This window comes from Zalophus californianus, chromosome 1 (assembly GCF_009762305.2).
Source record: "Zalophus californianus isolate mZalCal1 chromosome 1, mZalCal1.pri.v2, whole genome shotgun sequence".
NCBI classification, from domain to species: domain Eukaryota; kingdom Metazoa; phylum Chordata; class Mammalia; order Carnivora; family Otariidae; genus Zalophus; species Zalophus californianus.
In genome coordinates, this window is record NC_045595.1 from 77,355,936 (window position 1) to 77,371,813 (window position 15,878).

The 15,878-nt window shown below is 51.3% G+C and overlaps 1 protein-coding gene across 6 annotated transcripts in view; it reads right to left on the minus strand.

Annotated features, from left to right (window-relative positions):
* RARB (retinoic acid receptor beta) overlaps window positions 1-15,878 on the minus strand; it is a 505,987-nt gene that overhangs the window by 19,704 nt on the left and 470,405 nt on the right. For all 6 annotated transcript variants that reach the window (XM_035724196.1, XM_027587268.2, XM_027587269.2 and 3 more), the window contains one exon: window positions 8,794-8,954. In XM_035724196.1, coding sequence (XP_035580089.1) covers window positions 8,794-8,954 — 161 coding nt within the window. The remainder of the gene's footprint in view (window positions 1-8,793; window positions 8,955-15,878) is intronic.

Here is a 15,878-nt window from a genome sequence, read left to right on the forward strand (position 1 = left end):
TAGGAAGATGACATGGAAGAGAGGGACAGAGGCGAGCTTACGGTGGGAAATCATTTTACAATGGAGTATCCATCTGGAAAAAAAGACATTGGCCCGACCCAGCAAGTGTGAACGAAACCTCCATCAGCATCATATGAGGTTACTTCATCACACACTGGGTTGCGGGAGAGAAGCCTGTCGTACCTTCTATTAAAAATAATGCACAGCCGTCTTAATGGCATGTAAATCTAACTCACTATTATGCAAACCGAAGGGAAGAGGCAGTTAATAAAACACAAAATAACCTGGTGTTTTATTATCCTGGTTGCTCGATTCATAGGCATGAGGTTTAAAATGGCTTATATATTATCCACTAGCTGCAGCAAACGGATAGCTCTGCTTGTTTGGGTTGGTAATGGAGGCGGGCTCGGGGCGCATGGAGGGAAGTGTGGGTTTTCCGCAGCACTTCTGAAACTGGGGGAGGAGAGTGAGAGGCTGGGGTGGCTGAGGGCTGAAGAGCAGCACGGCCATGGGGGAGAGGCAGGCCCTCCGCCAACTCTCGCCCTCCCTCCCCCATCTCCTCCCCACGGGGTGGGAGCCCCTCTCCAGGCGGGCGCCCCACTCCGCCTTCCCACAGTGCAGTGCGGTGGGGGCCCCTGGAGGAGTCCACCCCGGGGCCGCCGTTCGGGGCAGCACAGCCCAACCGCACTAGGAAATCCAATTATATTGGCCATTTTTGTGACGCAAAGGGGATTCCCTTTTCCAACTGCCGCTACTTGCGGAACAAGACCCATAAAGGGAGACGGATTCATGGGTGATTTTGAAGTTCCTGTCTGTGGCAGCTGCTGGATACTACAGTGGTTCAAACAGGGCTGCTCGTGGCTCCTTTTCAGCTAGGGAGGAAACCCAAACTCTTACCAACAATACGGGGTTGGGTTTCCCAAGGAATGCTGGGTGCATCTGCCGGGTGCCTCCTTCCCTAGGCCTGAATCTGCCCCTCGACCACCTGGACAGGCTGATGACCACGCAGACGGGCTGAGGCCCTTTCAGAGTCGTGTTTGCAGGCGGCTCCTGTCATCCACGTTCCATGTCTCGTGGCACACGTGTCCCGGGCCACAACTCCAGGGGGCAGGCCCCCTTCTGAGGGCTTTGCAACCAGCTCCCTCGAATTCTCATGGCACCCTCCGCTGGGAGGGGCTGCTCTCCTCCCATCTGGCTGGGGTGGAGGCTGAGGCCCAGAGAAGTAGAGTCAGTTGTGCAAGACGCTCAGCTGTGAGGTGGAGGGCACAGGACTCACATCAGGCGGTGCGGCCGCAGTGGCCACACTCCCCGCCATTACACCGCCGTCTACCCTCTCGCTCCTGGGGCATCTCGTGTTCTGCTTCCTGGCCTGAACTTTCTGTCGTCTAGAGCCTGCTTTTGCATTTGTAAAATGCAAACTCCCTCCTGGTTGGCAATGCCGGATGCTAAAAGATCCGCGGCATCATTATGAAGAGAACATTACGTGCCAGGCCAGCATCTCTCTGTGGTCAACAAACATGTATCTAGGCACTGTGACAACATGGCCTTAGGAATTTACCAGCTGGGGTCCGTCCATCAGTGGGAGGAGGGAGGCATGGGGGGTCCCAGCACACTTTTAGCATTCTCCGTAGAACCGGATGTTTCCAACAGGTGGGGAAAGGCAGCTGGGCAGTCATCCTGCAACTATGGCTGGAAAGACAGGCACTGTCTTAAAGGCATGGAGCAGCCCATGGATGGAGAGGGTTCTGAGCAATGGGCCATGGGCAATGGGAAGGGGGAAGTAACAAGGGTCTCGAAGGACCTCCCCAAGAGTTTCCGGGAAGTCTGGCTAGAAGCACAATATCCCTGAAGGTAATGTTGTAGGGGTGCTCCTGCACCCCCATTGCCTAAGATTCCGGGACCAATACATGAGACTGGAAGAGCCCCTCTGGACAGCTGCAGCCCCTTCATTGCTGGTGATCTCAGAGATTCAGGGACCTTGGCCGGAGTGCAGGGGGATGGCCTTTGGAATATACCAGCTGGAGGGTGTAGATCAGTGTTCCAGAGGATGTCCAGGAGATACTAGATTTTGGGGTGGTCTCAGCTGCTCTGAAAGACCACTGATGGCTTCTGGAACTCCATGGGCACCTCTAAGAATGAGGCAAAGCCCTGCCCTGCTCACCTGCCAAAGCCTCTGGCCAGGCACAGGGCAGCCAGGGCTCACCCTCTTGGCACTGCCTCTCCTGTCTAGAAACCTCACTTGGCTCTCTGTGGCTAACGTTCACATACCTTATGCCAGCTCACAAAGGCCCCACCAGCTAGCCCTGACCTATCTCCTTGGGCTCTGCGTCCAGTCCCTCCTCTGCCAAACTCCATGCCATGCTCATGCTCTTCCCTTGACCGAAAATGTCTTTTCCTTTTTCCACCACCCGATAAGAACCGAGGAATGTAGCACAGTGCCTAGAGGGCATTTTTCACTAAAAGCCAGACTTACAATGTGTACTGCCAGAGGCTTCTAAAGATCACAAAACATGTGACAACATTTGATTTTCAGCCCGACTTCACAGAAGAGCTGCAAGCATGGAAGGGTAAGTGTCCGTGCACTCCAATTCCGCGCTCAGCAGGTGTTATGGGTTGAACCTCGTACCCATCCCCACACCGCCACTGCAAAAGATATGTTGAGGTCCTAATCCCCAGTAACTTCAGAACGTGACCTTATTTGGAAATGGGGTCTTACCACAGATTATCAACTTAAAATGAGGTCATTAGGCAGGACTCATTTAATATGACTAGTGCCCTTATAAAGGGAAATCTGGACAGAGACGGACATGAGTGGAGAGAGGATGACACAGAAACACACAGGAGAAGGCCATGTGACGACAGAGGATTGGAGTCACGCTTCCACAAGCTGAGGAGTGCCAAGAATTGCCCCCAACATCAGAAGCTAGAAGAGGCAAGGAAGGATTCTTCCCTAGAGCCACAGAGAGGGGATGGCCCTACTGACATCTTCATACTGGGCTTCCGGCTTCCGGACCTATGAGACAATAAACTGCTGTTGACTGAAGCCACCTGGTCTGTGGTACTCTGTGATGGCAGCCTGCGCAGATGAATACAGTAGGGATACAGACAATGTGTGTTGGAAAATGAAAAGAACAGTCTACATGATACAGGCAGGGCAGGTATGTTTACTGGCAGGAAACAGGCTCTTATCACAAAAATAAGAACCGGTTCAAGGTCAGTCAACTGGGAGGCGGAAGAGTAGAGATTAGAACTCCGGCCTCATGATGCCCCCCATCTCCCACCCCCACCCCCCAGCCCCCGCCACCAGGTGTGTCTCTCCTGGGAGGCCGACCTCCTGAGTGTCAGGTTCTGATTCTCTGGTTGATTCCAGTGTTAAGTTTTCTAGAATGAAAACCAAATCTGCAATGGCCGGAACTGCTCACAATATCCTCCCTTTTCTAAAGCACTCGTTTCCTGGAAACCCTCTTTTGGAGGTTTAATGATTCTGTTGGTGGTCATTTTTCTGAGTAGATTAAGGGCTCCTTAAATCTCCATAGCTCAACTTCACGAGGCCCTCGGAGGGCAGCTTATGTCCCATCAAGCTCTGCAAGGTGATGAACAGCCCGCACACGGCAGAGCAGCGGGATGCGGGAGCAAACAGCCCAGACTGGGGTCGCGCTGCCTGGAGACTGCCTCGCTTGCCCACCTAACACTTTACTTTTCCAGAACCTGTGAGCGTGCCTGGAAAAAACAACATGGTGTTCGTAGCACAATCAAGAGGAGACCTGCCCATTTTGTACATCTCTCCGCCAGAAACTGTACAAGGAGCTCTAACACAGTTGTTTCACTTAACCTTTCCAGAAACCCCAAGACGTGGGTACCACACAAACCCCATGCTACAGAGCAGGGGGCCGTGGCTCCTCTGACGAGTCCCAGGTCATGCAATCTTAAGTAGTACAGGCAGGATTTGACCCTAGGTCTATGAAGCCCCCAAACCCAAGTGACACAGTTGCTGGGGTGTGACATCCGGAAGCAGAGTAAATATCCTCAGAGCTGGGATGCTGCTTCCTCTGGTTTGCTGCTTCATTCTGTTTTGGAGACTCATCTGTAAATAGCTGCTGCCTTGCTTTCTCCACTTTCCCTGTGGAATCCCGCTCCCACGCCTCCTGGTTGCCAACCTGGAGGTCACTGGTTAGGACCCTTCCCACAGAGTCTAGCTCTGAATTTTGGAGGTGAGCGCCCTGCCCAGGCCTGGGTGTGGAGGGCCGTGGGGGATACATTCCTGCTTCCCCACCCAGTCTTACTGTCTCAGTGGGCTGGGCCATGTGTCCCAGATCTACCCTAACTAGAAAAGGGAACTACTCTTTCAAAAGTCTGTAGGTGGGCAGCTAGCTGCCTTTTTAATTCCTCTCTGCCCACTTATTCCAAAGGCATCTGACAGGGAGGCCAGGCTAGTGAAGATGGCAGGAAGTTTCCTTGCAGTGGAAGCAACTGCCTGCTAAAAAAAGCTATCTTTATTAAAAAAAAAAAAAAAAAAAAAAAAAAAAGCTCAACTCGGAACTAAGAGCTTGCCGAGAATGTGTTCTGGCTGCCGTTATTTATTTATACCCCCACCTACTTCCAGAAAGGATTTCAAGTTGCTTACAATAAAAACTGAGCTAGATCTGTATACAGAGTAGAAATAAAGAGAAAAGCCAGATGAGAGACTGTATCAGAGCCGCCTTGATCCCACAAATGGGCAGTGTGCTTCTGGAAGGAGGTCAGCTGCCCTATAGCTAAGGATCATCCTCCAGAGAGGGAAAGCTCTATCTCCATGCTCCCTGTTGGAGCAAAAGAGATGCAGACAGGGGCGCCTGCGTGGTGCCATCTGTTAAATGTCTGACTCTTGGTCTCAGCTCAGGTCATGATGTCATGGGTCGTGAGATAGAGCCCTGCATCCAGCTCCATGCTCAGTGGGGAGTCTGCTGGAGATTCTCTCCTTCTGCCCCTCCCCCACTCACATGTGCATGCCCCAGTGCACACATGCAAAGAGGTGCCGGAAGGGAAGAGGTCCCAGGAAGCACTGGAGGAGGGGTGGGGAGGGAAGGCAGACAGTAAAGACCATCCCTGTGGGCACCTGGGCTCCTCTTGCTGGGGACCCCTGGGAAATGGTTGAGAGAAGGTATCCTGCCTAGGGGCAACGAAGCTGGGACATTCACCCACCAGCTTCTCAGTGCCCCACACGTGAGCCAAGCAGCTCTGGCAGCCAGCGAAAGCCCCCAGGTCAGGTCCTCGGGACTTGCAGTGTGAGCCACGGGACAGGGGTGGGGCCCAGCCAGTCCCTGCTGTGTTCTCTGGGAGGGCTGGGCAGGCAGCCTCACTGGCCTAGAGACAGGTGGAATCAGCCCTGTGGTATAATGAGAATCCAAAAGGAGAGGCTACCAGGTTCCAAGGGATGGCTGGGGGAAGGGAGGGCAGTAGAGGCCCCGGTGAGGCTGGCCAGAATCCCCGGCTGCCTTTTGGGATGGGAAGGAGCTGTGTTGACTAACAGGGGGAGGTCCGTCCTGAAGGAGCATTTTGGTCCCAGGCCCTGTAGGAAGCCAGGCCACACCCGGGCGTGCATGCTAGGCAGATGCAAGGCTATGCCTTGGGTTTGCCCAGCCCTCCCCTGGAGTAGAGTAGACACCATTTCGTCTGGTTACCAGGTGAGTCAGGGCCTGGCGGAATGCCTCGGCCACACTAAGGAAGCCCCACCTGGGGAGGAGGGGAGGAGACACCTGATACCATAGCAAATGATGCCAGGGATTGTCATAAAATGTGTCTCACCTCATGACCTGGCTCCAAAGCTTCCACTTACAGGAAGCCCTCCCTACTCTGACTGTTCTCTTTGACTCTGCCTTTTCTGGAGCTCACGGTTTGATTTAGTGCTGGATAACAGCCCTGCCCTCCTAACCAGATGCCCAATGGCTCCTGCTTCCATTCTGCCTTGTCAACAACCCCCTTGATGTATCCTGGGTATGGTGTGGCTAAAAGGGCTGTCCCTGGACTCAGGCTGTTCATGTTCAAGTTCCACTTACTGGCTATGAGACATGGGGCACATTATTTGGCTTTTCCACACCCCAGTTTACGCATCTGTAATATGGAAGCAACAACACCCGCTTATAACATCCTTGTAGGGAGTCGAAGAATGAATATTTAGAGTATTTAGCATGGTCCCTGGTACATAGTAAATGCTCAATAAATATTAGCTGTAATAATAATGGTGACAACAATAATAAAGACTCCTAACTGCAAACTGTCTCTTGCTCTCTAGTATTTACACATTAAAATACAAATTCCTCAGTCAGTGTTCAAGACTCTGCAAGGCCTTCTTTCTTTCTTTCCCTTTCTTTCTCTTTCTTTCTTTCTTTCTTTCTCTCTTTCTTTCTTTCTTTCTTTTCTTTCTTTCTTTCTCTTTCTTTTTCTTTCTTTCTTTCCCTTTTTCTTTCTTTCTTTCTTTCTTTCTTTCTTTCTTTCTTTCTTTCTTTCTTTCTTTCTTTTTCTTTCTTTCTTTCTTTCTTTCTTTCTTTTTCTTTCCCTTTCTTTTTCTTTTCTTTTCTTTCTCCTTCCTTTCATTTTTTAAAGATTTATTTATTTTAGAGAGAGCGAGTGCAGGGGGAGGGGAGAGGGAAGCGGAGAGAGAGAATCTCAAGTGGACTCCCCACCTCCACTGAGCAGAGAGCCTGACGCGGAGCTTGATCTCACGACCCTGAGATCATGACCGGAGCTGCAATCAAGAGCCAGACACTTAACTGACGGAGCCCCCCCAGGCGCCCCTGCAAAACTATTTCTCACTTCCCACTCACTCCCAGCACAGTCCCCCTCACCTCTTTCTGTTCCTTTCCCCTGGGCCCATCCTCACAGTTGATTTCCTGATTTCTTAGGTCAGGATGCATGTGCCTTGGTACTTAGCCCCAAACAGTGCCTGGAACAGTTGGCAATCATAAGTATTTCTAAAAGGAATAAATGATAAGCTCCTTGGCACTGGTTAGTAATCACCTTATGTCTCTGTAGCGTCTGATGCACCTGGCACGGGCCAGGCCCCCAGAGTATCAGTTCACACCCAGTGAATGGATGTGTGGTAGATGGTGCGCCTGCCACGTCACTGTCATGTGCGTATTTCCAGGTCCCATCACAGGAGCTCCTCGTGAATTAATTTTTCTAACCATTTTATATCATCCCCATTCTATAGATGGGAAAAAGGAGGCTGGGCAAAGTTAATAACTTGCACACAGTCACCTGGCTGATCGGTGGCTGAGCAGGAGTTAAAACACATTCATCTGCTTCTAGCGCCCTTGCTCTTGATAAAAGGCATTACCCTCCACCACCTCTTGGTTCACGGACCTGCTTTACCTTGTGGGTTAAAATAAAAGCTCCTTTATGGTGTCCAGCCTTGCCCTGCTCTGTGCTCTGGGCTAGCGGTTACCAAGCTCAGTGGGGGCCTGTCCACTGAATCAAGCCCTCCCCTCAGCCTGGCAGGGTAGGTCAACAGCTTCCCACATGGGTGGGGGAAGCATGCCAATGTCTCTTGTTCTCCTTGACACCAAGGGCCTGGCTGGGCCCCAGAAGGTCATCCTGGGTCTGGCTACTCAAAGTCCAGGTCACAACACCCGCTCTGCTGCCCAGCCTCAGTGGCATCACCAGGAAGCTTGTTAGAAATGCTCCCCACCTCCTCACCCCCGCTCCCCAGCACCGCCAAACCGACTGAGTCGGAGCGTGCAGGGAAGCCCCCGCCCCCCTCCCCAGCAGCTTCCCAGCCCCCGTGCTCACTGTCCTCCTTCTTTTGGCATATCAACACTTCGTCTCTGAATCTTCAGGAGCTTTCATCCTAGCCTTTTTCTAGCACGCCAGGCACCAAACCAGCCAATGTGATAATTTGGATGATTTTAAAAGTACGTTTACCAGCATCTTAGGCAAGCAACATAAGCTACTTAAGGAGGCCAGAATAGCATTCTAGTTATAGTCATTCATTCATTCATTCAACACTTATTGAGTGCCTACTGTGTGCCACCCACAGCGAATTGATGTCAGTGAACATAATATATGCAAAAATCAGTTTAAAAAATTGAAGTACCTCATGTGCCTCCAGCGACATATCCCAGACAGTCGACACACACCACCAACCCTTGATCCCACATTTTCTCCCTCCTACGTTCTCTTTATTTCTACCCGTGGCGAAAGCCATTTCTAATGGAGCTCTGGGGAGCACGGTGGGACCTCCTGCCTCCCCAGGAAGGAGTCATGCCTGTGTTTTCTCCAGCCCTGGCTCAGGGGTTCGACCTCCTCTCTCAAGCGGGACTCTGGCCCAGGGGAGGGCCCCCATAGTGTCGGCTGGACCTTACATCTGGATGGGTGTTTTGAAAACACTGCCCCGCGTCCCCTCCAGGTCTCCACTGGGCTCTGTACAGATGTCTGTCCTGACTCCTGAAACACCTCACTGGTTTCATGTATCTCCCTCACCAGACTGTACATCCCTGCTTGCAGCAACCTTTGCTTATTCACTCACACCGCCAGCGCCTGGCACATGGCCTGGCGCATAATGAGTGCTCAGTTTGTGGTTCTTGAGTGAACGCATGCATGCCTGAGTGGATCGGAGGAAACAGCCATCCTACTCAGGGACTGTCCAAAGACTGCCACGTGGAGGGAGGTGGCCACTGCGGAGCCCCGCTCAGCCCACACACATGTCCTGGGCCAAATGTAGGTGGGCGTCCCCTCCGGGTCCGGGGCCAGGGGACAGGGCAGAAGGGAGCGGGCCTGGACGCGAGGCCCACAGCCTGGCGCGGAAGCGTCTCTTACCGTGGTGTATTTACCCAGCTGGCAGAGGGAGGGGAAGGTTTCCTGGTGGGCTTTGCGGATCTTCTCTGTGAGATCGTCCAGCTCAGCCGTCATTTCATAGCTTTCCGTGCATTCCTGCTTCGAAGGCTCCTTCTTCTTCTTGTTCCTATCATTCCTGACAGCTGGAAAGGAGAGAGAAGGCAAATCAGGGGTCACTAATGGCCGGGGCTGTGCTGCCTGAGCTGGAAGTTTCCATCTCCTGATGCTGCCTGGTCTCACTTGACAGGCAGAGAGGGCCAGGCAGAGAGAAAGGTTTGCCTTTCTGTGTGTGCACCTGCCAACCCACTCTTAAAGAGAGGTGAGGCTCACCCAGAAGGCTGAGAGCCTCTGTTTGCTTGGACTTCCTATGGGGACTGGTCCTCAAAGAGACGATTTTTCCAAGCACATTCCCCCTGGTTGCAGAGGGGATGGCTCACGAGGCATTACAAGGGAACCACTTCGGCCTGGGAGACACGTTGCTGAACAAAACCTCTGTTGCGTCATAATTTGTGATTCCTGGCTAAGCCTTCTGGTTTTTGTTGTTGCTTAGTTTTCCGAATTAACTGACACTTTTGAAGAGATTCATCTTAAAGGTGATGGGATGATGATTTTTGCCCCTTTATGCTTTTCTGCTTCCTAGACTTTTGGTATTAATTATGTAGTCTTTTATTATTTATATATATTACATATTATATACGTTATAAAATATAAATGAAATTTACTGTTATAAAAAGTTATTTTTAGTTTAGTTTTTATTTTCTTTAAAGATTTTATTTATTTATTTGACACAGAGAGAGAGAGCACAAGCAGGGGGAGCAGCAGGTAGAGGGAGAGGGGGAAGCAGTCTCTCCACTGAGCAGGGAGCCCGATGCAGGGCTCAATCCCAGGACCCCGGGATCATGACCTGAGCTGAAGGCAGTCGCTTAAAAAACTGAGCCACCCGGCGCCCCTAAAAAGTTATTTTAAAATAACAACTTATGCATCATGAGCCCGTGGCCTGAAAAATGACTGGTCCATTGAATATTCGCTTAGTTATCTGTAGCTGCTTGACTCCGCATCTCATCCAGCCTGGTGGCCCCTCGGCAGGTGTGTGTCTTTGCTTCTGCTGAGCTTGGTGCCAGGCAGAGTCAGGCCCCTGGGCTCAGGGCGGTGGAAGCCCATGCTTCCCCTCACAGCACAGAACTCTCAGATGACTTCAGTCTGAGTGTAATGCAAAGCTCTGGCCCCTGGTGAGGATCTCCTGGGGAAGGAAACTGAAACCCAGAGAGGCCAACAGGTAAAACTAGACCACGCAAGCCTGTCCTGGGGACCCAGGGGTTGCCAGGCTGGATGCCACCTGGCCGTGTATGACACCTCCATGACCCAAGAATCTGTGTTGCAAAATGACCCAGGTCATAATCCGATCTGCCCTAAGAGGATTTGGCCTGCGTTGCCTCCCTGAGAGCACCCAGGGTGATCTGAGAACTCACAGCTCCCTGGGTATACACTTCGAGGATCCCGAGGCCCTGCCCAGGGCAGGAGCTGAGGGCAGAGTAAAAGGCAGGCATGGGGAGGGCAGGAAGGCGCAAGGAAACAGCTGGGAAGGCATGGTAGTGAACAAACCCAGTGTCTGTATAAGACACTGACACCTGACTAGGCGGGAGGACGGTCCGCGAGAATATTCACCTTTCTTGAGTATCTTAAGCATTGTACTGGGAACTGTGTCCACAGTATCTCACTTAATCCCCTTATCAGGTAGGTAATTTTAAACTCATTTTACAGATGAACAAACTGAGCATCAGATAGACCAAAGAAGGTTTACACAGTTGCCAAGTGCTTTCGTCCCTTGGACTCACTCACTCCTAAGGGAGCGGAGATGTTTGAGAAGAAAACAATACCTCTCCAGATGATTTTCTCCCCCTAGGACTCTGAAGAGACACTGTTCTTTGGCTCAGAACATTTCCAGATCTAAGGTGAGCAGGCAAAGACAGTGTGAAGTAACTCAAGCCTCCAATGTATTCCTTTCCAGGGCAGACTGGCCAAGTGCCCAGACCATTCCTAGCAGAGGCAGGACGTGGGGTGAGGGCAGCATATGGTCGAAAGCAGTTAGAAAGCAAAGAACACAGTCAGCAAAGGAGGGACCATGAGAGAGGAAGAGGGAAGCGCATGGTCGCAGAGATGCCCTGGTGGCTCTCCTCTAGGACAGAGTCTGGGTCCGTGAGGGGAGGCTGTGGCCGGAAGCCTGCGTGAGAGCACTGTGGGTTCTCAGCACACGTTAGCTGTCTCCTCCTTTCCTGGCTCCTGTGCATGACCCTCTTTGTTAGTTAACACAAAAGTTGTATGTAAGCAGTGAGGGTCCTTCTAGAATAGAGCCCCGAGGAAAATTGTCTGGCAGTTCCTTGAAAAGTTAAACATAGAATTACCATATGATCCAGCAATCCCATTCCTGGGTCCGCCCAAGAGAACAGAAAATAAATGTTCATGTAGAACGTGTACACCAGTGTTCCCAGTGGCAATATTCAGAATAGCCCCAAAGTGGAAATAACCCACATGCCCACCAACTGATGAATGGATACCCTAATGTGGCGTATCCATGCAATGGAACAGTCTTGGCCATACAAGGAGTGAAGTACTGCACACGTGACAACATGGATGAACCCTGACAACATCATGCTCCGTGAAAGAAGCCAGTCACAAAAGATTCTATTTGTGAGATGTTCAGAGAAAGCAGGTTCATAGACAGAAGGCAGATTGGTGGTCGCCAAGGGCTGGGGTGCGCGGAAGATAGGAAGTGACTGCTGACGGGCATGGGGTTTCTTTGTAAGGAGATGAAATGACGAAAATGTTCTGGAATTAGACAGTGGTAATGGCTGTACAACCTCGTGAACATACTACAAACCACTGAACTGACTACTTTAAAGGGATGAATGTTATGCTATGTGAATTATACCTTAACATCAGAACAACAAAAACTCAGACCCCTGAGGGAGGCCGCAAGCCACCGAACACTAGGAACTGCTCTGACCAGAATCAGAAACCAAGATGGCACCTCTGACCACTTAACACGGCAGTAATAGTAATGCCACTTATTGATTGTTTGGCAAGGGCCAGCCATCACCATAAGCAATAGAAGAATTCTAATTCCCTAAATTCCACAGTGAACCAGATGAGGTAGGCTTTAAAATTCCACTTCTATACTCTCAAAGCTGGAGGCCCAAGCTCCCCCTGTCTGAAAGTGGTCAAGCCAAAATTTCAGTGGGATATACAGAAAAGCAGAGGGAGGAACCGCACTCACGCACACCATTACCCAGAATCCCATCCCCAGGCAGGTCTGGAGGACCCGTGTCGCACTTCTCAGCGTTCTGCTTCTCTGTCCCCCATCCACCCACAGCCGCCTGGAAAATTACCTGGAAAACTCATGTGAGAAAACACAGCCCCAGAGGTTACCTGCGAGGTGGGAGCGCCCCCCACTGAGCACCTACGCCAAGCCAGAAAGGGACAGGTGAAGTCAGGCGGGAAGGGGACCTTGGTGAGCCGTACGAAGCAGGGCACCGAGTGGGGGCCTTCGGTTGGGTTGTGCAGACAGCACCCACCATTTGCAAAACTAACAGCTGTAAAGCCAGAGCTCCATCTTCTGTGCTTTGAGGCCCAAACTCCGAGCACACTTAGCAGCTGACTGGCTGCCAGGGGACCGGTGTGTCATCTCAGGCTCGCTTCCAGACAGCGCCTGCCCTCCCAAGGCAGAGCCTCTCCTACTGTCTCCACGATCAAAGGACTCCTGGGACTATCGGGACTCCTCAGCAACTGCAGGACGCCATGCCCCACCCCTCCCCGGTGATAACGCCCCAATTACGTAAAGGGTCAGAAGCGGACGGATGAGTCTTCCAAACACATGGCTTCAACAACTGCTTTCCTCAACGGCTGCGAACGGCCGTGGATGGCAGACGCGGTACCTGGGTGCGGCTCGGTCCAGCTGCGGGGGACTCATGGCCAGCAGCGTCCGGGGCAAGCGTGGGGCAGGGGGTGACACAGGTGCTGCAAGGGGGCCCGGGCTCCACCGCCATCCCAGGGGACCCGGCCCCTCTCCGAGCCTCCCCGAAGGCAGCAGCCCCCTCCCAGAGATGCGTGGACGCCCGCTAGGTGGGAAGCGGTGCGTCTACTGCAAAGGCTTCTGCAGGCTGGTCATACAGGAGGGAGAATTTCAGGCCCTCCCACGTGGAAATGGTGGACCGGAACACGGACGGTTTGTGGACTTCACTGTGAAGCTCATGGCTGCAAGTGGCAGTGATGTTTCTGCGGAAGCCGCCCGGGAGCAGCCCCAAACGAGCAGATGGACGCGTTTGTTCCTTCGTTGTCTGTCCATTCACTCATTCGGATATTTTTTGAGCATCTAGTATGTACCATCTGCTGCGGGGATGAAGCGACGCTGAGCCACACAGACGGTTGCTGCTGCTGTGGAACTCACTTACAGGGAGAGACGGGCAGTATTCATACAATAATAATACTGGCGTCGCTATTATGCTGTGTGCTGTGACTCACACTGGAGTGGTGTTCTAATACTGGAAATGCTCATTACAGCTACCAGAGCAGCAATGGGGCCCTCGTAGAAGCCTTCTATTCATATTCGGCCATTCAACAACCTGAGAGGGAAGCACCCTTATTATGCCTGTTTTGCAGATGAGAAAATCGAGGCACAGAAAGCTCAGTTGCCTGCCCAAGGCCATGCATCCTGCAAATGATGTAGTGGGGATCTGAACTCAGAACACCTGGCCCTGGGGCCTTCCCTCTGAAGGGAAGTGTGCTCTGGCATGTCATGTCACGCACACTCGAGATCCCACCACATGGTGAGAGCTGAGAAGGATGCTGTATGTGTATTATTGGCGTGTGTGTGCAGGAGCGGGGGTGCTGATCCAGGATGGGAAGGCTGATGCTGGGGAAAGGGGAAGTGAGTTGAGAGGACAGATGGGAAGGTGGGTGGGGAGCCTGCGGGGGCGGGGGGGGGGTCTGGGCTGTACAACTGATGTTCGGCCCCAAAGGCAGCCTGTGATGTTGGTAGCCGGCTTCCTCTTTGAGTCCCACGGAGGTGATGCTGGCTGGCATGAGCACCAGCACACCTGTGACGGATCTGGGGGTGGACAGGCTGCTTTCAGGCACAGTGCATCCCTGGGAAGGCATGGGGAATGGGATGGAGAGGACACATACTGTCACCTCTGCATCAGAGCCCCATTCCAAGGTGTGGGCCAATTACCATTCCACACAGCCCTCACCTCGCAGCCTGAATACCTAGAAGGCAAAGGTCATATTTTGTCTCTCTTTCCTTAGGGCCTAATACAGTGTCTGGCCCCCAGTAGGGGCTCAAAAGCTGCCTTGTGAAGGACAAGGTGAACATGTGACTAAGTGTGGAGTCTGGTCAGCCGTCAGGGCCTTTGTGTGCAACACAGAGCTCACCTGAGCCTCTTTCTTCCAGAAATTAAAGGTCTCATCACCATCTCCAGGCCTGCAGGGCATTCGTGAACCACTCTCCACCCCCGGAAGCATGAGCCAGCAGGCTGATAAAGCAGGTGGGGCATCTAAAGGGTCACAAGTGTGATTTACACACCTGGGAGAACCCGGCCTGATGTCTGCAAAGCGCCTCTTGGACGCAAGGTGCTCCATAAAATATCAAGTATTCTCCTTGTGAGGGCCAAGTGCTACAAATCAGATTTGGTGGCATAAAAGTAACATATTTATGATCCACTATCATATTGCAAATGAAATGAATGTAATAAAAGTGTCACTTATACAAATACCTCTGATGTACGGATCTCGACCTATGAATATGAAAACAGACACCCAAGCACTTTTATTTGAATGTCTAATCATGGAAATAAATGAAGTCATGTTCATTTTAATGTGTGCACTTGTGCATGTATCTAGAATATTGATTTCTGCACACACAATAAACCGTAATGCAGGAAACATGCAAAAGATGTGGATTTCACTTGGATTCAAGAAGAGATGAAAACAACGCTTCACTAAAAATTCCTTGATGTCAAAAAAAAAAAAAGAAAGAAATAAAAAGAAAAGAAGGAAAAAAGGGAAATACAATTGACAGTGGTTCTGACCATAAAATTCTCTATATTCAGTTTAGCAAAGGAAGCATAATGGTCTATTTATTCTTGCTCGAATATTAAAGTCTGGAATCCGTTCATCTTGGCTCTTCACCTTGCTAACTCCAGGAATAACGGGTCACAGTTGTGGTTTGAGCTATCTGGTTGCCCTGTGTGGGGGGAGAGCCTGTAACTAACACACCAATACCTTAAAAGAAAACCACAAAAATAGAGTTTAATCTTAGTTTAAAAATAATTTTCTGAACTCATTATGTAAATGAACTGTAAACGAGTGGACTTGAAGACAGGCAGATCTATGACTAACAGAGACATACTTTTCCCATAATTTCAGGATTTGGGGGTTGGCACTCAAGCACGGAGCCCAGCAGGTCCCACGGTTGAGTTGGGTGGAGTTGGGGTGAGTGAATACTCCCTCAAGATCCGAATCTCCTTAACGGTGGAGGCTGTGCCTTGCACCTAATACCACGCTCGCCACGTAAGCACTAGTAGACGTTCGAACACATACACAGAGGAAGGCGGGTAGTGAACGAGGCTGCCACGAAGGTTCCGGGCCAGTGACCAGACAGACACATGCCTTTCGGAGGCGGCTGAGGGCGGGGCACCGGGAGCGGCTGTTCGGTGAATACAGTCCTGTGATTCAATGGCTCCAACCTGCCAGGCAGCAGCACGTGGGCAAGGACTGGCAAAGGTGATGTGACCCCGCTCCCCCCTCACCCCTCCAACAAATGCAAAGTGCAAGGGATGGCCTAGCTTTCATAGGGCCAGTAACAGAGCAGGGAGCATACTTAGAATTTTTACAGAATATTAAATATTCAAGTCATGGGGGAAATAGTCTGGACATAGCATTCTGAGAGTTTAACAAGGATCTACCAGCCTAGCTCAGCTTCTTAGAGTTATTCAAAGCACTTATAGAAAATCCCTGAAATATCAGAATGTACCAATGCCAAATACCTCTTTCTAGTTAAAGTGGTATATTAT